Source organism: Camelus ferus, chromosome 6, assembly GCF_009834535.1.
Source record: "Camelus ferus isolate YT-003-E chromosome 6, BCGSAC_Cfer_1.0, whole genome shotgun sequence".
In the NCBI taxonomy this organism is placed as follows: domain Eukaryota; kingdom Metazoa; phylum Chordata; class Mammalia; order Artiodactyla; family Camelidae; genus Camelus; species Camelus ferus.
The window spans coordinates 60,033,119-60,054,868 of NC_045701.1; the positions used below are offsets into that span (position 1 = coordinate 60,033,119).

Consider the following 21,750-nt stretch of genomic DNA (forward strand, 5'->3'; position numbering starts at 1 on the left):
CTTTAGTTCTATCTTCTTGCCAGATGTTTCTATTTGGGTTCCTTTGTGTCCAAATTCGAACTCATTTCCTTCCTTCTAAAACATGTTCCTTCCCCCTGAGTTCCCTAGTTGATTAATGGAAACAGAGGTTAGCAGACTTTTTCTGCAAAGGGCCAGCCAGTAAATATTTTTGGCTTTGTGAGCCATAAGGCCTCGGTCACAACAGCTCATCTCTGCCCTCGGGGCACAAAAGTGACCATAGATAATATGTAAACAAAAATAGGTGTCGCTGTGTTTCTATAAAACTTTACTTACAAAAACAGGCAGTGGGCTACAATTGGCCTATGGGCTGTAGTTTTCTGACCCTGATCTGGGTCACCCAGGCCTCAAACTCAAGATTCCTTTGACCTTGTTACTGCTTTTGTTTACCCGCTTCATATGATTTTAATTTCTGCGGAGTCCACTCTTATGAACCTTTGCGTATTTCTAGACCACAATCTCCCTCAGTCACTGGTCTATTAGACAAAACACACCTTTTACATGTTAACTGTCCATCCATTTACATAATCAAAAACCTCCACCCACTCCCCTTGGTCTGCATAGTAAGGTTCTCTAAGTGCAGCTTTTTCTATAGTTTTCCAATAACCTTTTCTTACTCCTCTATGTGGATACTCTTCCATCCACACTGGTTTAGCTTGTGTTCTGATACTGGTTCTCTCTCTGCTCACCATGTGTTCACAAAGGTCTCCCCTCCCACTTACTGAAACTTGCCTTCGGACCTCGACTCAGGCCTCAGCCCAGCTGAAGCGCCGTCCCCACCCAGTGGTTGCTCCTTTTCTCCATCTGAAGTACTTTTCATGTTGTCCATACCGGTTCTGTGGAGACTGCACTGGGCAGTGTTTTGTATCTTTGTGGTGTTCCTACATCTCTATCTGAACTTTAAGAAGCTGTTAAAAGGAAGGTAGGTGTAGCTCAGTGGTAGAATGCGTGCCTAGCAAGCATGAGGTCCTGGGTTCCATCCCCAGTACCTCCATTTAAATAAATAAATAAACAAACATAATTACCTCTCCCCAAAACACAAACAACAACAACAAAAGAAGCTGTTAAGGGTGGCCCAGGAGATGCTCAGTTGACACGGTTAACAGTCACACAGAGAATTCTCTCTCTTTCCACCATAGTAGTCCATCCCTTTGGAGTCCCTGTCTCGGTTAGTGGCACCAAGATTGTCATTGGCCCTGGGGACTGTCTGTGACCACTTCTCTTTCACCTTCCACCCCATCTCTGATTACAAAGTCTAGCTGCTGCCTCCTCCCCTGTCTTTCCCTGTGTGTCTGCCCCCCTTCCCATCCTCTCTGCTGCTGGCTCCGCTCAGGTCACCTGCATCCTTCACTAAGACTGCTGGAAGGGCCTTCAAATGTGGATCCCCCCACCGGCTTCTCCCTCCTTATAACCTCAGCACCCTGTCTGTAGGGGGGCTGTCAGGTGGGTATGATCCTGTAACTTTGCAGATTGAAATCCCCAGTGGCTCCCCATTGCCCTGGGATATGGACTAGCCTCCCAGCATGCCAGGAGGTCACTTTTGATCTGATAGCCTTTCCCCTCCAGTTTCTGACCTGTCTCGTGTACACAGACTGTATTCAACCACGTGCAACCCTAATGGGTTCTCTGTGCATTTTCACCTACTTCCCCTCTGTCTCCCCTTCCTGGAAAACTACTACCTGTATTTCTAGATAGGGCACAAATGTCCTTTCTTCAGAGTTCTCCTCTCTCCTTCCCTCTGGAAGACCAAAAGGAGTGAAAGTGTCACAGGATAGCCACGTGAGAGACCTTGAGCTTGGTGTATTTTCTGATGTTCCGTCAGATTCACAGTCACCTACAACTGACCCAGAGCCTGAGCAATGAGAAATTAGAGAGACAAGTCTATAAAGCATCTTGAATGCTTTAAAGTATGCTGTGTATAGCTTTGACTTCTTCCTTGCTTTGGTTTTGCTTTATTCCTCCATTACGATGTAGAATAATTCTAGATTTATTTATATCCTTTTTTTTTGAGTGACATCTTCTGTGGCAGAGCTTACTAGACTCTCTACCTCCTAATATTTCTCCCTTCTTGTGGGAGCTTCGCCTCAGAAGGCGGCTCACAGTGGGGCTGACGGCTCTCCCCAGACAACCCACAGAGGCTGTGAAGAAGGAAGGGGGCTGTGGAGCCACCGAGGAGGGTTGGGGGCGGGGCATGTGTGACTTCCTCACCTCCAGCCACAGTCTAAAGTCCTTCCCTTTCATTTAATACTTCATCCTGGCAAGGACAGAGCATGTTCTTTTTCTAGGAGGGTCTATGGGCCAGAAAAGAGCAGGGTGGAGATCATGTAGAAAGTGCCCCTTTAAAGCGTTCTTTGATGTGGGGGACATAGTTACTGTGTTTCCTCTTTCACTTGAGGATCTGTTCTGGCACTGAGGTCCTGGTGCGGGGGCAACACCTTATTGGAGGAGAAGGTGCCTTCGTAGTCCTGGAGGGTGCTGTTCTGTGAGTCCTCTGCTGACTTCCAGGGTGGGTATTTGCCTTCAGAAGAGCTTGGCCCACCCTTCTTGGTCCACCAGGAGTACAGCAGCTCTGGGTCTCCTGGCTGGGCAGATCCCCTCAGAGCCTGTCATCATTCGCAAAGAAGCTGTTGGGTGGGCCTTCCGGCGCAGAAGTAAACTCCCTAGGAGGTAAAGAGGGGGGAGCTGTAGTGCAGTGTGAAGAGCCTAAGACATCCTTCATCTAATTTATGTTTTCAGCCCCTCCCATACTGGAGTCAAAGATTGAGAGAAACACACACACACACACAGCACTTACACAGCGAGACCGTTTCTGTCTATCCTTAGCCTTCTCCTTGGCAGAGAAAAAACATTCTAGTCCTTAGAGATACACAGCCTGGACTCTTTATTCCTGATTTTTTGTTTTGGTCAGAGGAACTTTGAAAAACTACTCTTTTTTTTTTTTTATTGACTGAATATGAAGGAATTTATTACTAGACAATGTAAATTTTAATATATGTAGATTTGTGTGTGTATATTTATATATACATGAAGTGTATACAGATATGATTTGTTACTTTTTTTGAATTTTATTTTATTTTTTTAACATTTTTTATTGATTTATAATCATTTTACAATGTTGTGTCAAATTCCAGTGTTCAGCACAATTTTTCAGTCATATCCCATGCTCTTGGATTGGAAGAATCAATATTGTTAAAATGGTCACACTGCCCAAGGCAGTCTACAGATTAAATGCAATCCCTATCAAATTACCCAGGACATATTTCACAGAACTAGACCAAATCGTAATAAAATTTATATGGAACCATCAAAGACCTAGAATTGCCAAAGCATTACTGAAGAGAAAGAAAGAGGCTGGAGGAATAACTCTCCCAGACTTCAGACAATACTATAGAGCTATAGTCATCAAGACAGCATGGTATTGGTACAAAAACAGACATACAGACCAATGGAACAGAATAGAAAAACTACTCTTAACACAAAAGAGTTGGACTTCTGCCAGGAGGTACACTTTTTACACTAGGACGGGGGGGGGGGTACTGGGCTGTGAGCTGAAATAATTCTAAACTGAAATTTACAGTGATTTTGTGGGTATGCTTAGCTGGGTGTGGGGAAGGGTCATCATGAGGCTTAAGTGTGCCTTTTAGAGACAGACTCATCAGTGGTCTTTACTTCCTCTGGAGTTCAGAACCTGTTTCTGGCTTGGAATCATAGACTGTTAGATATAAGAAGGGGCTTAAAGCCTAGTCCACTTTCATTGTCTGAGTGCAGAAGCCAGGTGACCTGCCCCCAGAGCTGTGGTCACAACCTAGGGCTCTGTCCCCACCATCCTCTTTGATTGCACGGAGGGTCCAGACTTAGCGTGATGATGATCTAATCACTGACTAAAGATGTTGTTTTCCTTTGCTTTAAACTACAGTCAGATTTGACAAGTCTCACTTTTCTGTTCAGCTTTTGCCATCTTCTTTTCCTGATTGTTTCCAACCTGTGGTGCTTCCCAGTGTGCTTTTAACACATAAAGCTTGTCTGATGATTATAAGTGATGAAAACAGAAAATCAGCAGGGGTGTAGAATTTGCCTCATTCACCCGCTTTTCCTTTAAACTCCTTCCCGTGGTGAGGGGATGTGCTGGGTGTCCGCAGCACATGACACTGACTCGAGTTCTCCAGGCAGCTGACTAACAGGACCCAAGCTGCCCACTGCATTTTCCCGGCCCCAGCACAGACCTGCTGCGCTGGCCAGCTCCTGCCTTGTGCCCCTGTCTAGAGCCATCAGGCCACACCATCAGCCAGTGCCACTCCCATTGGCCTTGGCAGCGTGGAGGCGAGGCTGGAACACCGAGGCCTGGCATTTGGCAGGGAGCACGCTTAGAAGCTGAGGGCACAAGTCTAGCCCAAGTTCCCAGGGAGCTAGGTGATATGACTGACCTAACATGCCCAAGCCCAGCCACCTAGCCGAGAATCTGAACATCACATATGTCTGACTCTGGGTGAACCTTCTACCTTTGCCCAAAGGAAGGATTGGGTTTTTTCCTTTGAAGATGTTAGATCCTTTTGCTTAACCCAGGCTGAGATGAATATTAAGCAGCCAGAAGTTTCCTGTCTGTGATCAATTCTAATGCCTTTTGTGAAGGGAAATGGTTGTAAATTATTACCAGTTAATTAAATGAGTGTTTCCGTTGGGTCCTGTGTGCAGGCTTTTATCCAAGCCTGTTTAGAATCATGGAGCATTAGAGCTGGAGAGGTTTTTAGACAGTCCTCTTGTTTCATGGGCAAGAAGACCAAATCAGGGATATAAGTGACTCACCCAACTTCTGCAAAGTGGTGCCGAGGGAAGGGAAACACTGGCTCAGGGTGTGTGTGAGAGGAGGGGGTGCTGGTGACCTGCTGGCACATCAAGCTAGCAGAGTATGATCCCCAAGCAGTGGGCCTGCGTGGTTCATATGCTCCTGGTTTGCCTTGGAGCCATCTCGAAGTGCTTTTATATTTTATGAAGTGCTGTTAGAGTATTTATTACAGGATGGAATACTATCATTCCTATTTTATGGGTGATGACGTTGAGGTGTTCAGGTGACCTTCCAGTTCAGCTCATTAGACCACATCAACAGATGTTTGCTGAGTGTTGACCTGGTTCAGGGAACTCTGCTGGGCCCTTTGGGGAATATAAAAGTGTCAGATCCCACTGGAGTAGAGCTTGCAGACTTACTGCAAGAGATGAGATGTAAGTCTATGCAGTTTCATGTAATTGTTCAAGGGCAGAGGTAAATACTAAGATAATGATCGAGAGGGGAATTTTGAGACTGGAGGGGTCAATGTGCATGTCAGGATCTTCCTGGCAAAAGTTGCTTCCTTCAGCTCCTGTAGCTACGTCATCTTTGCCAGGTGCACTCCGTTGCTCATTCCTCTGGCAGCCCCAGGGAGCTTCTCTGGGGAATCCTGAGCACCTGGCAATGGTCCTGACCCCAGGAGTCATCCAGTCAAGGTTGGGATGAATGAGAGGGGAAGAGAGAAAGGCTTTCTAGGCAGAGACAGCAGCATGAGTGCAGGTGTGGCTGTACCACAGTGAGGAGACGGGTCTGACTGGAAGAGCAGGTTTGAAGCATGGAAGTGTGAAAAAGAGGTTTGGGTAAATTAGTGGGGAGGCAGTAAGAGGGGAGCCCGCGGTGCCCTGGAAAGCCTGGTGAAGCAGGGTGAGCTTTCCTCTGAAGGCACTCGGAAGCCACTGGAGGCTTACATGGAGAAGAGTTGACAAGAGTGGCACTTTGGGAAAGCCATTTGGGCAGTGAGGTGTAGACAGTTCTGTTTGTCTTTATAACATAGAAATTTTACATTTGGGTGCAGTCCAATTTATCTTTTTTTTTTTTTGGTCACTTGTAATTTTGATGTCACATCTAAAAAGCCATTGCCTAAGGTCAGGAAAATTTATCCTCTGTTTTCTTCTAAGAGTTGTACAGTTTTAGCTATTTTAGGTCTGTGATCCATTTTGAGTTCATATTTCTATATGGTGTGAGGTAGGGGTCCGCCTTTATTCTTTGGCACGTGGAACCCTGTTGTCCTAGCACCATTTGTTAAAAAGAGTATTCCTTTTCCATGTAGTTGTCTTAGTACTCTCCTGCCCCTTTCTAATACTTCTCTATCACCTGTCTTATTTCCCTTACCTGTCCCCTGGCAACCGCTGATAGGTTTTCTGCCACAATAGAAACTATATAGTCATGTAAAACTATATGTTGTCTTGCCTTTTCTAGGCAGAATGTACTCTTTTTCGTTTGACTTCTTTCATTTAGTATTCTGCCATGCTGTTACATGCATCAATAGTTTATTCTTTTTATTGTTGAATACTACTCCATTGTATAGCTATATCATTTTTTTTTAAAAAAGCCCTTGTAATCATTTGCATACATATCTTTGAACATATGCTTGCTTTATTCTTGACTAAATACCTAGGAGTTGAATGGCTGGATCAAATGGGAGGTGTGTGTAACTCTTTAAGAAAATGGCTGACTGTTTCCAAAGTGATGGTACCATTTTACAGTTCTGTCAACAACATATGAGAGTTCCAGTTGCTCCACATTCTTACATTTAGTGTGATCAGACTTTTTAATGCTAGCCATCCTAAGAGGTATGTATTGTTACTGCACTGTGGTTTTAATTTGCATTTCTGTAATGATTAATGATGTTGAACTTGTTTTCATATACTTATTTGCCATCTTTATATTATACCTTCTTCAGTGAAATGAAGTGATGGAGCCCATTTTTTAAAAAAGTTTTCTTACTGAGTTTTTTGTGAGTTCTTTATTCTGGATACAAGTGCTTTGTCAGATATGATTTATACATATTTTCTCCTGATTCGTGGCTTGTATTTCATTCTCTTGACAGTGTCTTTCAAAGAGTAGAAATTTTAATTTAGATGAAGTCCAGTTTATTATTTCATTTTTTTCATGGATTGTGCTTTTGGTTTCATATCTAAGAAATATTTCCCTAAACCAAGGTGCCAAAGATTTTCTCTGATATAATTTTCTTGAAGTATTAAAGTTTTCAGTTTTATATTTAGGTCTTCAATCCATGTTGATTAATTTTTGTGTAAGTTACAAGGTATGAGTTGAAGTTCACTACTGTGCATATGGACGCCTGGTGGTTACAGCACCATTTGTTTACACTGAGTTTTGGTGATTTATCTATTTGTGCATAAGAATATCATTTTTCAAAGATCATTGCTTTCTGGGTTTTGACAAGGGCCCACGAGTCACCCTCCTCACTAATAGAAGAGGTCTGTAGGAAAGAGGGGTTTGCATATTCACTTCTCCCTGAATGACTGTTACAGAAAGAATGCTCAGTGCATGGATTTCTGTGTAAGACCTCCTTAGCCCTCTGACCTCAGCTCTGTCCTGGTGGACATTCTGTAAGTGCCTTAGATGGTGACAGGTTATCCCAGGACCTGATTTGGCCATAAAGCTGAGGAGGAGGGTGACTGAATGACTGGATTTGGGATCCTATCTGCCTTGGGGCCAAGAACAACCAGGTGAAATTTCACAGAAAAAATACAGAGCTCTTAGGATTTGGGGCCTAAGCACTGCACAGGATGTGGGAAGCAGAGCCTCACAGCATATGGAAAAGATGCAAGGGTTTTAGCTGATGGCAAGCTCAAGCTGGACCACTGGGGTTTGTCCAAGTGTTTACAAAGTCTGTAGCTGTATCACTACGGGACGCTGTCAGTGTTGAAATCCAGGTTGGTGATAACCTTGCTTTGCCTTGTTAAGGTTTGGTTCCACCTATGGGCTGATGTTCGCTCTTTAATGGGGATGTGGAGAAACTGGAGCGTGTCTGGAGGAAACTGATCAGAATGGTGAAAGACAAGAAAAAGGAGGAAAAGCTGCTTGGAATATCCATATGTTAACTTACTCGCTCATTCACAAAACCATTTATGTGCAAGGCAGGGTCCTGAGAGGCAGGGCGTCAGTGCCTGCAACCTGAGTGGGTTCCAGCAATGGTCTCCACCATGGTGTGGGGTTGCCCAACTGTCTAAAGGAGGTCTGGAAAGGTCTTCTTGTAAAAGGTGAGTTTTGAGTTGAGTCTCAATGGACAAATAGGAGTTTGATAGGTGAAAAAGAGAAGAAAGGATTTTTTACAAGATCTCATGTCCCAAATCACTAGGCAATAAGCTTCAGAGAGGTAATGGGTATTTTTCACGATTTGGACTATATTCTCCATTACACTGTCTGACACATAACATAGTTTGTTCTCTCAGATTATAAGTGAAATAGCACACCTGCCTGGAGAGTCTACACGTAGTTAAAAGGGGCTGAGATGCGGATTTTATGTGTCTGGGGTGGTGAGGAACTACATGCAGGGCTGTTGTGTACCTTGCGAAGGAGTTTGGATGTTATCGTGGAAGGGAGAGGGAACAGAGAAGGATTTTAAGTGAGGACATCACATGGTCAGAGTGTCATCTTTGAAATGTCACTGGCAGCAGCTAGAGGACAATGAGTCTGGAGACAAAAATCAGCTACAGATCCACCACCAGAGGCTAGGTGAGACATGGCAGGAGGAGTGGAGAGGAAGGGGTGGGTTTCAGAGAGGCTCAGAAAGTGGACTCACTGGATCCGCACATGGTGGGGAACTCGGGCTGCTGGGGAAACAGTGGAGTCAGGAATGGGAGGTGTCAATTAGGGGTTGAGGGTAAGACTTTGGACTCTGGACAAGTTGAGTTAAAGGAACTTATCCCAGTGAGACACTTTCAGAAAAGGTGCACAAGTAGGTTTGAGAGTAAAGTCTGTGCCCGAGGCTCAAGAAAAGAGTCTGACGACACCCTGTTGGAGGTTCTCTTATGTTTGTTTTTCCTCCTTCTCCTACCCCAGAGAATCTCAGGTAGGTTTGGAAATCGTAAGTCTGAATCTTGCAGTGGAAGGAAAAGAGGACTTAGGAGCCTCAGGGTTTAAAGGCAGCCAGAGAGATGTGTGCCAGCAAGGAGCCTGAGAGGGAAAGTTAGGGAAGAGTGATGGGAGGACCAGGGAAGAGGGGAAGCAAGGAGCCAGGGAGATGCATCAAGAAGGAAGCCAGCAAGAGCATCAGATGCTGCGGAGAGGCCAGCCAAGGTGAAGCATCTTTGGATCTGACGCTGGAAGGTGACAAGGGTTCCAGGAGCTGTTTCAGTGTCAGAGGGAGACAGGGAGCGGATCGCAAGGGATGGCGTGGATGTGAGAAGGTGTAGAGGGGAGGTGATGATTGTCTTTAAAAACATGACTTATTCTCTTTGGCTGCCAATTTAGATGAGTCTTTTTTGGTGTGAATGATAGAAACCCCTCCTCAAACTGGCCTTAAAGCAAAAGGATTTGTGGGCTCAAATAACTAAGAAGTTCAGAAGTAGGGAGGCCTGATCTAAGGGTTTAAATGATACCAAGCCTTGGTCTCCTCCTGTCTCTCAGCTCTCTCTTCTTTGTTGGCTTCATTCTCCAGCCCAGCGTGGTGACAAGAAGGGGGCCAGGCACTCCTAAGTTTGTGTGCTTCCAGACTGAAGTCCAGCAGGAGTGAGACTCTAATTCTTCCTTGTAGATTCAGGATGCCTGATTGGACAGACTCGGATTTTTGTGCCCACACCCAAACCAGTGACTGAGGGTACGGAGTAGCATTTACTCAGGTGGCCAGATACAGGGCACATGTCAGCTCCAGGCCAGTCCTCGCAGCCGAGGGAATTCATTGCTCTGTTGAGCAAACCTGGGTCACGTGTCCACTCTGGAATGAGGGATAGGATCTCAGCTGAGCCATTTGGGCGAATGTGAGGGTGAGGCAGTTTTCAGATAAAGCTGAAATGCTGTTCCCAGAAGCTGGAATGGATGTTCACCTGGAGATAAAATACACTATAGCTGTAGAGGCAAAACTGGCGTCAGTGAATGGAAACTATTGGTCCCTGCATTTCTGCTGTTAGAGAAAGATCTTCCTTGGGGTACAGGAATGAAAGCGGCCGGCTGTGGTGGTAGTGAGTTGGCTGTCATTGGAGGTATCTAAGCAACCACCATGAATAAATGCCAGCAACTATCAGCACTATGGAGCTGGAACAGGTAACCGCTAAGGCCACCTTTTCCAACTATTTCTCTGTGACAGAGTAAGGAATACATTTTACCCTAAAACCCACTATACCCTTATACATGCATACAAAACTGCAAACAGTATTTTCATTCCATGATTCTTGTTCTTACTATTTTGCATGTTAACATTTTCTGTTCCACTTGATTCTACTTAAAGGTCCCTGTTGTGTGCAGCCTATTACATTGTTTTCCTGTCTCACTAATGAGTCTCGACCTGCAGTTGGTAAAAGCTGTTCTCAGGTCAGAGGTCATAGATGGACTAATGCTTGAAGACGGCGTTGGTGTCTGGTTTTTCCACCGGGAAGGTGGCATGGGGCAAAAACGACGAAGCAAACCTGTCGAACTGTGAGGGCTTCTGGCTCCAAGTGCTGGAGTCTCCTGCCATCTGTCAGAGCTGCTCCTGGCCCATCGGGGTGGAGTGGACTTCTTTGTGGGCCCCCCGGGCAGTGGTGGAGGGAGCGTGTGGGCTGGATTGCGGAGGCAGCCTGGCAGTCCGTCTGTCCAGAGGCTGGCGGCAGCTCCTTCTGCACCAGCAGCAGAAGATGTTGTGAGGTCGAATGTGTGTGCATGTGTGTGGCTCTGCCAGGCTTTTATATTTAAAGATGAGGGAGTGGCTTTCAAAAATAACATATTTTTGACTTGAAACAAGTCAAGGCAGAGTGGAGACAATTAGAGACTGACATCCTGTTTAGTCATCTCTCCAGAGAGCTCTATTTTCAGAATTGTTCCATCAAGGTTCACAAGTGGCGTTCAGATAGTTAAGGGGATATCGTTAAGTGAGCAGCAGTCGTGATGCAAGAAGCTGATGTGAATACAGGCGAGTTACAGTGTGGTAACCGCACTGATGGCGGATTCCATGAAGAGAAAGGCAGGGTTTATAAGAAGAGGCTGTTATATAGATGAAGCTTTCTGAGTCAGTTTGAAACAGGTGTCTTTTATTTTGAAAAAGTATACTCAGGGTGTAGTGTTTAAAAATAGGTGGTGGTGAGCTTGGATAAGTTCAATGCATTTTTTTTCCTTCTTCAGTATTTGTCATCTATAGGTACAATAAAAACAGTAAATAGTATGATTAAGGCTCTTTGAGATGGTGGGATGGAAGCCCTGTCAGAAACACTGAGTAATGACATCATGGACTTTCCGATAAGAGCAGTGAAGCTCGGGATGGCTAAGGACCTTGTCTAGAGTCCAAAGCCAGTGGTGGCAGTCAGATGGGGGCCCACATCCTGGTCTAGTCTGACACTGTACCACATGATTTGCAGCTCATTTAAATTTAATATTCTACCCCAATGGCCATCCACATCTATACTCAGCATCTCTGGACCTCTCTCTTTAGATGAAGTATCAAAGACAGAACTGGAGCCATGGGTTAATAAACCAGACAAGATTTTATTCAGGACAATTGTAAATTCATGTGTTTGGGTCCAGGAGAACCTCGGAGTCCATGGCCTCGAGGTGTTCACAGGTAGTTCACAGTTAGCACAAGGAGGGCAAAGCCTGCCTGCCTGGGCCAGGGTGGTCAGAGCAGATGTGGAGGGCACTGCCGCGTCCTGGGGATGTACTGTGGAAGGGGCTTTGGGACACAGGAGTGTGTACCGAGGACGGGACCTAGTGAGAAGACATCAAGCTGCCTCATTTGCAGAAGTTGCGTCTTATTTTCTCAGCTCATAGATAAGAACTTGAAGGAAAGTTGATGTTCCTGGAAAGTGTTGAGAGTATGGAAGGCACAGCGCGGGTACCGCCTTCCCTGCTGCTTCCTGAAGATGGACTGCACTCAGGTGGAAGTGGTTCAGAGAGAGACAGCACTCTTCCAGTCAAACTCATCCCTTCCTGCAGCTACAGGCTTGCCGCTGACCAGCCACGTTTGCTCATGGCCTAATGTGTTGCCATTATTTCTCCCCTTCACACACTTGCCACATGCTTTAATAGAGTGTTGTTCTTACAAATGGTGCCCGTAAATTAGAGGTGTCTCCAAAACAATGACCATGTTTATGGATGCTTATCAATGTCACAAAGAGCCGAAGTGGAAGAGGAAAAAATCGAGATTGAGAAAACACGGCAAGATGGATCTCCTTCAGATTGCTTTCCAGCCGTTACAGTTTCTTGCACTATCCCTAGTTGCTCGCTGCTCTACTGTTTAATGAAAGGCTGAGATCCGATCTGTGGCTGCGATTTGCACATTGAGGCCTCTCTGTAAAGCGTTATAAGAGGCCCACAAGAAATACGTCAAAATCTGACTATAACATACAATTTTTTCTCTTTGTAGGTGGATCTCGAGCCGGAAGGGAAAGTATTTGTCGTAATAACCCTAACAGGGAGTTTCTCTGAAGGTAAGAATGAGTTTTGGGTGTTTTCTGGTATTTGTATAATCTTACTTCATGCTCTGTAGGAATTTCTATCACAGAAATTATAAGAAGAGCATTTTGTAAAAGATGCTTTAAAAAAATTGACTGTTTAAATTAGGCTGGCTGGTATTTTGTTGTCTTAATGGTCTGTTGGTTTGGGTTGCCAGATTAACTATATTTGCTAACTCTGGTGACCTTGTGTTTTGTTTAACATACTCACTGAGTTCTTAATTTTATTCATCATCATCCTAGTTCTTAGTTCAAGAGGTTCTTGTCTCTCTTGTTTTATGTCTGTTAGACTGTACTTGAGATTTTTGGTTGGGACCAACCTTTTAGTTTGCCCCTGAATGTATTAAAAAATCTAAGGATCATGTCTTCTTCCTTATAATCTTTATCTCATTCTGTCCTTTCAGGGGTTCTGTTCCTCTTCCCTTGATACTACCCCCACCTCTCACTCCCCAATTTTTTTTTAAATTGAAGCAAAATTTATATACAGTGAAATGAATAGATCAGAAGTGAAGAATTTTATTTTGACAAATGCATACAGCCGTGAAACTAGCACTCCAGTCCAAGACATAGAACATTTCCGTCCTTCTGAAAGTTACCCGTGTCCTTTCCCAATCAGTCCCCTGCTGCCAGAGGCAATAAATGGTTTGTTTTGTTTTTCCACCATAGATTAGTTTTATCTATTCTAGAAGTTCATATAAATGGAACTACATTGTGCATTCTCATTTGTGTCTGATTTCTTTTGCTCGGCATAATTTCTATGAGACCCATTCACATCATTGTGTATATTAGTATTCTGTCCCTTTTTATTGCTGGGTATTCCATTATATAAATGTAGCACAATCTTGTTTGCCCATTCTCCTCTTGATGGGCATTTTGGAGTTTTCCCTGTTTGGGGTTATTATGAATAATGCTTCCATAGACATTCTTGCACATAAATTACACTTTGATTTCTTTTGGGTAAATACCCTAGAGTGGAATTGCCACGTAATAGAGGAGATACATATTTAACTTTATAAGAAACTCTCAAATGGTTTTCCAAAGTGCTTGTAGGTCTCATATTCCAACCAGCAATGTATGAGAGTGCCAGGTACTCCATATCCTCAACAACACTTGCTATGGTCATTCTCTTTAATTTTAGACATTCTGGTGGATATGAAATGCTATCTTGTGGTTTTAATTTGCAGATCAAATTCCCTCTATTTTCTGTCCCTTTCCTGGTTGCTCTCCGGTGTTTCCAGTGAATTGTTTTATACTGTATTTCTAAAAATGTTAGTTTTTGGTTGGAGAGTTAGTCCTACTACAAGCTTCTCCACCATCACTAAAATCCTCGTGAAGATCTTTAAATGTGTGGCTTAATGGTTTATCTGCTTGGCAGTGGTGTTTTGCAAACTGGCAACACCTTCTTTAAGAAACAGTTTTCTCTCCTCTCAGCCAACACTACTCATTCATGTGGGCAAATTGTCTTCATGTTGACATTTCTCAACCTGCTGTCTCAATCGTTGCATCTTATCTTTTTGCTCTCATATTGAAATTAGCAGAAACCTGGGATGCCTGAATAGGAAAAAACTATTTGGGGGTCTCCTGCCTGCTCACAGGTCTCTTAGTTTTGCTTGGTATCTTGTACATTCAGGATTTGTGAGAAAAATGAATCTACTCATAACTCAGTTGAACACAATGTAATGTTGTATCACAGAAAACTGCCGATAGCACATTCTTACAGCACGTGGAACGTGTGCACAACCGTAGTATAGGCAATCCCAGCAGTGAGAAAAGAGGCAAGAATGAGGAGTGGGTGAGATTTTGAATATGCTAAACTACCTTTCTGCACTAAGCGACAAGGGACCAATGGAGTAAGGCCACGCGTGTTAGACCAGGCCTGACGGTGCCATAGTCATTACTTGACATCTTTTTTCAGAGCCCCACTGGCTGTCTAGGACTAAATTTTATTACGTTTCTATCTTCCTTCATTGTAAAGTAGAAAAATCAAGGCAGTGGCACTGGAATACTCGTTGGTGTTCTCATAGTATTAATTTACTAGTTTTAGTGGTAAGAAGAAGGGAATGTCAAGTCTTCCCAGGGGTGAGTTCTTTCCAGGTCATTGCAATTGTATTCCTTTCAGAAGTGACCCTGGGTGAAACTGTGAGGCAGGCTGAGTTCATCTTTGGTAATTCTGCCTCCCTTTAAGTTAGTCCTTCCTGCTTTGTTCCTTCAGCTGTCTCTTAGTCCAGTAAGATGCCCAGGGATCTCCTCTCTCCAGGAATACTCGCTAATAAGGAAGATAGTGAATTCACAGACGAATTCACACTAAAGTGATAGTGATTGATATCTGAGTACTAGATCCTTCTTGGGTGTGTCTGCATATTTTTAAAGATGCTAAAAGAGCTGTTTTAGCCATGAGAAATAGATTTTTAATGTTGACATTTCAGGAGCTGTGGCGTCACTGCGTGGGCTATGTTTTAAAAGCTCAGATCTGCTTGCTCTCTCTGTGGGAGGCTTGTCTTGTTAGTTTTCTCCTAGGCTGGGGGCTCAGCTCAAGCTGGCTGGTTGCCACTGCCTTAGGGCTCAGCTGCCTTGTCAGCTGCAGAGGACGTGGCAGCAGCCTCTGTGTGCATTAGACAAGAAGGGAATGGAGCCCCCCAGCCCCCATACAGCTGCCTCTGCTGTGGTAGCCCTAGACCCAATGCTGTGAGGATGTCGCTGGCTTGGCCTCACTCCTATCAGCCACCCTGGGTGATCCCTGGCCATCAGGCGACAGGTTGACTGATAGAACATTTGGGGTTTGAGTTCCCATTTCAGACACTGAAGGATTTTACATGAGGGAGCAGGATGAGGTCAGACTTCCCCAGTGTGTCTCAGGTTATGACAGGGGCATTGACCTGGGATCCCAGAGGGGTTGTCAAACTCAAGATATGTTGGTAGAGCCTTGGGGTGCATCTGATCTATCTCACAGGGTCGTTTTGAAGGTCAGATAATATAATGCATAGGGAAGGGCTTTGCAAACTGTAAAGTGCTCTAGGAAGGCATGCAGGTGGGTTCTTATCCCTGTGTTCCTGTTGTCATGGCAGCAGGATTCCTGTTATTCTCCCCACCCCTGCCTGGGACCCCATGTATGCCCAGCAGGTGTGGTTTTTTTTTGACAATGCCTTTATTTTATACTAGATGCCTCAAGAATTGAGTGGACAGTTTCTAATATGATGTTGGCTTATCGCCATGCCTGTTTCCCTTTCATGGCCTCCTATGGGGGTTCTGCCCTTAGCCCAGATACTACAGTCCCAGAGTTCTCCTTTAAAAAGCAATTGCTGAAATGGAGATGTAGTCTGTGATGTACAGGACTGGCATTAGGAGCTACTGACTACTCCTTATTTCATCCTGTCTCGTCTTCTCATCTTGCATTAATTATGCCGAATTAGCAGCGAAGGCAAGAAAGTTTTTATTAAATACCATATAGGATTCAGAAGTGTCATGAGAAACACCTGCTGATTACAGACCTGTGATCTCATCACAGACGCTGAAGAGGTAAAGATGAACAAGACATGGATGCTTTGGTGAAGGAGCTCACAGGACTGGGGGCAGATGCAGCCCATGTGTGCAGCGAAGGGGCCCAGGTCCCAGCGCAGGAATGAGTCCAAGGCACAATGTGGGCTTGTGGGAATATGTGATCAGAGCAGGCAGAAGATTTTAGAGGAAGCTTCACAGGAGAGGTGATGTTTAAATCAAGTTGGAATGATCAATAGAAACTTGCCAGGAGGGGAAGATAGTTCAGGAGGGGAAGATAGTTCAGGAGGAGAAGATGGTCCGTACACAGGCGCAGAGGTGAGAAAACAGTGACGGGTTCTGGAGACTGAAAGTGGTTGTGGGGGGCGGGTGCCAAAGGTGGGGGTGCAGTGGGAGGTCTTGCAGAGACTTGGGAGGGCCTCATGTGTCAGTTTGCCTGGGATAGAATGAGTTTATTTGCTGTACCAGTATAACTATTAACAACATCACCTGTCACTCTCAGAAGGATCCCAGGTTAGAGGATAAATTGCATGGTCACACTACTTCTAGGCTAGTAGACATGATGGGGTGCCATTGAGGGGCTTTAAGGAAAGAGAAACAAAATGTGACTTGGTAGCAGTGGGTACAAGGGGCTTGGGGGAGGGGGTTGTTAGATCATAAGAGGAGACAGGGGTGTGGACAGCCTGTAAGAGACTATTAAAGTTGTCTAAGGGAGAGATTTCTAGAGCTCGAGTTAAGTTGGAATCTGCGGGGATGGATGCAGGGGACGGGACCGCTATGAGAAATGCATAACTCATGAAATCAACAGGAATTGGCAGTTCATAGGGTGTCAGGGATGGAGATGAGCCTCCGATGATGCTCAGAGGATGTTGTGGAGTCATTTACCAGAGTAGAGACATGGGAATGGAATGTGATGAATTCAGCTTTGAACAGGTGGAGTTTGAGAAGCTTGTGGGAAACCCAAATGGAGATGTTTAGTAAGAACTAGAAATAAGAGTCTAGAGTTTGGGAAGAGATCTCGGCTTGAGATATATCTCTGGGAGCCAGTGGGAGACAAGCACATGGATGAAGGGATGCAGTGAGAAGATTTAGAGAGAAAACCAAGGCTGACTAACAGAACTCTGTGGAATACCGATAATTAAGGACCTGGCTCACAGATCCTAATTTGTCAAACTCACCCCAATGATGTTGATGGTTTATTTAATGAACACTCATTTTATTAATGCATTCATTATTCATCCAATAATATTTGAGTGCTTACTGCATGCCAGGGACTGCTTTGCCAGATAGTATAACATCTTCCAAATTGGCATCAAAATGTTTGATAATGAAGTTTGAAGAAAAGACAGGACATAAAAGGCTTTCTGGAAAGTCCCACTTGAATTGGTGTTAACAGTCATAGCTTCACAAGGTGATGATCCAGTGTGCTGTGTGCAGGTTTCTGCTTAATGCCGAGGTGAGGAGTGAGCCTGCTTAAAATCCTGCAGTGAGGGCTCTTCATCAAACTGAGATGGAACGAGAAAAACTCTTTGTGGAAGTCTGTCGCAGCGCCGAAGGCATAAGATTATCTACTGGATCAGAAACCCATTACCATTGTTTATCTAAGAAAGGTGTTCTCACTCTTGATCAGATACAGAACTCTCCTGAGCACTGCTGCTGAAATAGACACAATAGAAGTGATTGATTACTTTGAAAAAGCTGTCTCATGTCACTCTTTATTTCATTCTGGCTAAGCCTTTCTGGAGGCAAACAACTGGATTGACCACCTAACCAAGCTGAAATTTATTAAGGCGATGACAGAGACCTGGCTTTGTAATTCACAATGACAGATGCTGTCACTGTGACCCTGTTTGATCATCACTTTATTGGACTAGTTCTTACCTGGGAGAGTGGAGTGGATTAAAAAAAAGAGGTTTGAAGAACTGAAGAAAATGCATTGAACTAAACTCAGAGCAGCAATAATTGGAAGAGAAGCAACACAAAGAAATTAAATGGTGATAGCCCCTTATGTGAGAACAAATCAGGAAAGATGTTGCTGCACTGTAATGTTATTAAGAAATACGCAGTAAGATTTGAAGATTATGTAGTTTTCGCATAAGTGAAATTTGCCTGGTTTCAGGGCACCTCAAGCTTAAATGATGGTCCCACAGAGAGAAAACCAGACAATATGTGCTTCCTGATGGGAGCCACATGCCATCTGTGAGGTGGTCTTGTCAAGAAAATTGAGCTCAAATCTGGTCAGGCTTCCAGATCTAACTGCCAGTTGAGAGGAAGTATAGGGGACAGGGGCACGTTTTAAATGACACCATGGGATGCAGTCAGGAAAATCCAGATTTTGGAAAATTTTGATAGGACAAGAGACTTGACTAAAAATTGGAAGAAAAGGGGGAGAAGAGAAGGAGGGAAAACCAAAATTACAAAAGAGCAACATATTAACCAGTTTCAACATGTGGAACATGTCAAACACAAATGGCAAAACAATGACTCCCAGGACGCAACTGAGAAAATGGGCCTGGAGACTGTATACACGATGATGTGAAGGAGTTAACATTGTTTCACTGTGATTGCGGTATTGTGGTTGTTTAAAACAAAAGGAACATCTGTTAGACATCCATATCGAAGTGTTTACGGATGAAATGACATGCTATCTGAGATTGACTTCAGGATAATCCAGAGTTGGGAGGAGGGGATAGGGTACAGATAAAAGCAGCTTAGCCACAAATTGGCTGTGGAAGCTGGGTGTTGGTTACATCTGGGTAGGTTTGTTGTTAAGTCTCTGTCTACGTTTGCATGCATCTGAAATTCTTTTTAATAAGAAATTGAAATTACACATTTAAAATATCTGTTTCCTAGACAAAAACCAGAATCTGGGTTGCCTCCCTGATGTCGAAATAATGCTGTAACTTTGAATACACGCTACCCATTCTCATTTATAAATTAAAGCTGGTGTTTTTTGTCTGTATGTATTTTATCCTTAATTCTCAATTTTTATATATGATGAAGAGGCAAGTTAAAAGCTTTAAATGACTAAAGTACTTCAGAAATATCTTTAAAAGTTCCAAATAAATATGAGGCCATGAGTCAAAAACCGCAGGTAGGAAGACATGAGTAAGATAATTCCGTCCGTTCTGTCGTAAAGTTCTCGCTTAGAATGAATGACAAGTGCAGCGTCTCCTACTAACCATTGCATAACATTTGGCACTTGCAAAGTTTAATGTTAAGATAGTTTCCTAAAAGAAAAAAGTAAAGTGAAAGAATTAATGGGAGAAGTATCTTTACAAAGACAGTAAGACAAAAGTTCTGTGTGCACATGTGTTTTCCCCCGGAGTTCCCAAAGCAAACTTTGAAAGTATTCAGCTTTGGAAAAGACAAACAAAAACACAACTGGACAAAGCACTTGTCATTTGCGGATGTGAAGCTCCTTGAGAAAACTTGGCTGAAACTTTAGCCCCCTGCTTTCGGACTCTTGTTACCTTGTTTGGAACTCATACGTATTTCCCACAGGAAGAATATGAAAAATGCTTAAATTTTGGTAGCTGCTTATTTCTTCTACTAAGGCAGCGCATTATGGAGTAGTATAAGCATCTGATCTTCTTCTTGAACCATTGCTTCATTTTTTCACTCAAATTTCTTGTGTCAGACCACTGCTTTACACATAACTATGTTCTCTGCTAAATCATTGTGGCCACGTGCACCAAGGCTGATGAAACATGCGTTACTGCTTGAAAGCTGCCACCCACAGTTTTTCACTGTTATCTGTTGCTCACAACATACGACATTTTTGAAGGAGAAAAAGTAATCTCTGATGGCGGTTGATTTTCAGTTTTCCTTTCTCATGTTTCAAGCCCAGTGACAGCTCGTTGATTTCATTTTTAAAATTTAGCTTTTTTCTTTTCTTTAATGTATTCTTCCCATATCTTCAGACTGAGGAATGAGCGACTTCTTCCGTTCTCCTGCCGGTCCTTCCGTTCTCCTGCCAGTTTTGTGGCTCCCATTGGAAATGACTGCTGGGTTGGGGGACAGGGTAGGAGAGAAAGGAAGAGACTTTAAGGGAATGGGAGAGAAAGGGGAACTGGAAAAAGAAGTGACCTCTGTAAAGGCTTGAGACTAATTGTCCCATGTCACAGTTGGCTTGCTCCTCCCACCCGTGACAGCACGTTCATGTATTGAACCCCTTCTGAGGAGCAGACACTGTGCTAGGCTGTAATTGAGCAAGTAGCAACAGCAGCCCTTGTTTTCTTTCTGGCATCAGGACAGCCTCTTACCCTAGTAATTGATGACTTCGGTATGTTCATGCCACTGTCTGTATTATTTCATTTGCTCCCCACAACGAACTTCTGAGGCTGATGTGGTCCTCAGGATGCAGCTGGTAAATCCGGCGCAGAGACACTGATTTGCTTTGGTCTCATGGGTAATGAATGCCAGAGCCCAGATACAAGCTCAGGCTGGGATGCTGAGGTCCAAGATCTTCCTGGGCCATCCGGCTACCGGGCATGCGTTTTTGTGTTTTCTCTTTATCCTGCCTTGGAAGAAAACTGCCTTTGAGATGGTATAATTCCACCCTCCTCAGAGTTTTGTCATTTTGAGGGATGATGTCTTTTTGCCAGACTTTCCTTGGATTCCTCCTCCTTACACCTAAAGCTTGACATTGACCTGGGAAAGGTGCCACCTTCTCAAATGTGAGTCATGGATCAGAGAGCTCTGGGAAGATTGAGCTTGAGATTTGCTCAAGTTTTACTGTCATTGTCTGGAGGTTCTTTTACTGCAGACCTCAAACTAGAACTTGGAAGAAATTAAAAGTCAAATAAATGAGTTTAGCACAGGGAATAATAGCTGTATTGGCCTGGTTATACCCCCAGTCATCAATGGCTTCCTCCTGACTACTTCTCTTACTTTCGTTGCCCATCGATGATAAACTTTTAAGTGGTGTTTTTTTTCAAAATTTTTCATTTGGTTCTCAGCGTGGCCTACAGACCTCTGGGGACATTCTGGGGACATTCTTAAGAGGTCTATAGTGCAAAACTATTTTCCTTATAATACTAAGATTTTACTTGTCTTTTTTTAATGTATTGATGTTTGCACCAATGGTGCAAAAGAAATGGTGGGTAAAATTGCTGGCACTTTGGAGTGAATCAGGCTACCAAGTGTGAGGTTGTCAGTGTAGCCAGTGTAGTTATCCTTCATTGCTACACAACTGCAGGGGAAAAAAAGTTTCACTTAAGAATTTCTTTGACAAAGCAGTAGACATTATTATTAATGTTCTTAAGCTCAACTCTTGACTATATATCTTTATAATATTCTATGGGATGTATGCATAAGTCACTTCTGCTACATCCTGAAATACTATTATGTCTCAAGGAAAAAAACACTTGTAGGATTGGGTTAACCACTTTTTTTTTCCATGGGACACCATTTTTACTTGAAAGACAAACTATGGTTATGGAGACTTGGGATTTTGTCAGATATTTTCTCTAAACATGAATGAAGTGAGCTTGTTACTTAAACAACCGTGAGTGTGACGCCAGCGATAAAATTGGATCCTCTAAGCCATACTCAGAATTTTGGAAAATTTATATCCACCATATAAGCTTGTCAGCTTACAAGATTTTTCTCATGAGTTGGTTGTTGATATTAACAATTGTGATTTTTTAATACTGGATAGTAAAATAGGTCAACATTTGGAAGAGGATCTGCATAACTCAGTAAACCTGTGCCTGGGTTTACAAAACCATGCCTGAGTCAAGGATCCATAAAAAGCATAAGATAGCCTTATGTAATAGTATAAAAAGTTCACTGATTATGTTTTTA

General features: G+C 43.6%; 1 protein-coding gene across 2 annotated transcripts in view; it reads left to right on the forward strand.

Annotated features, from left to right (window-relative positions):
- PRKCH (protein kinase C eta) overlaps positions 1-21,750 on the forward strand; it is a 206,838-nt gene that overhangs the window by 49,105 nt on the left and 135,983 nt on the right. For both annotated transcript variants that reach the window (XM_032482144.1, XM_006185726.3), the window contains exon 2: positions 12,360-12,423. In XM_032482144.1, the coding sequence (XP_032338035.1) occupies positions 12,360-12,423 (64 nt within the window). The remainder of the gene's footprint in view (positions 1-12,359; positions 12,424-21,750) is intronic.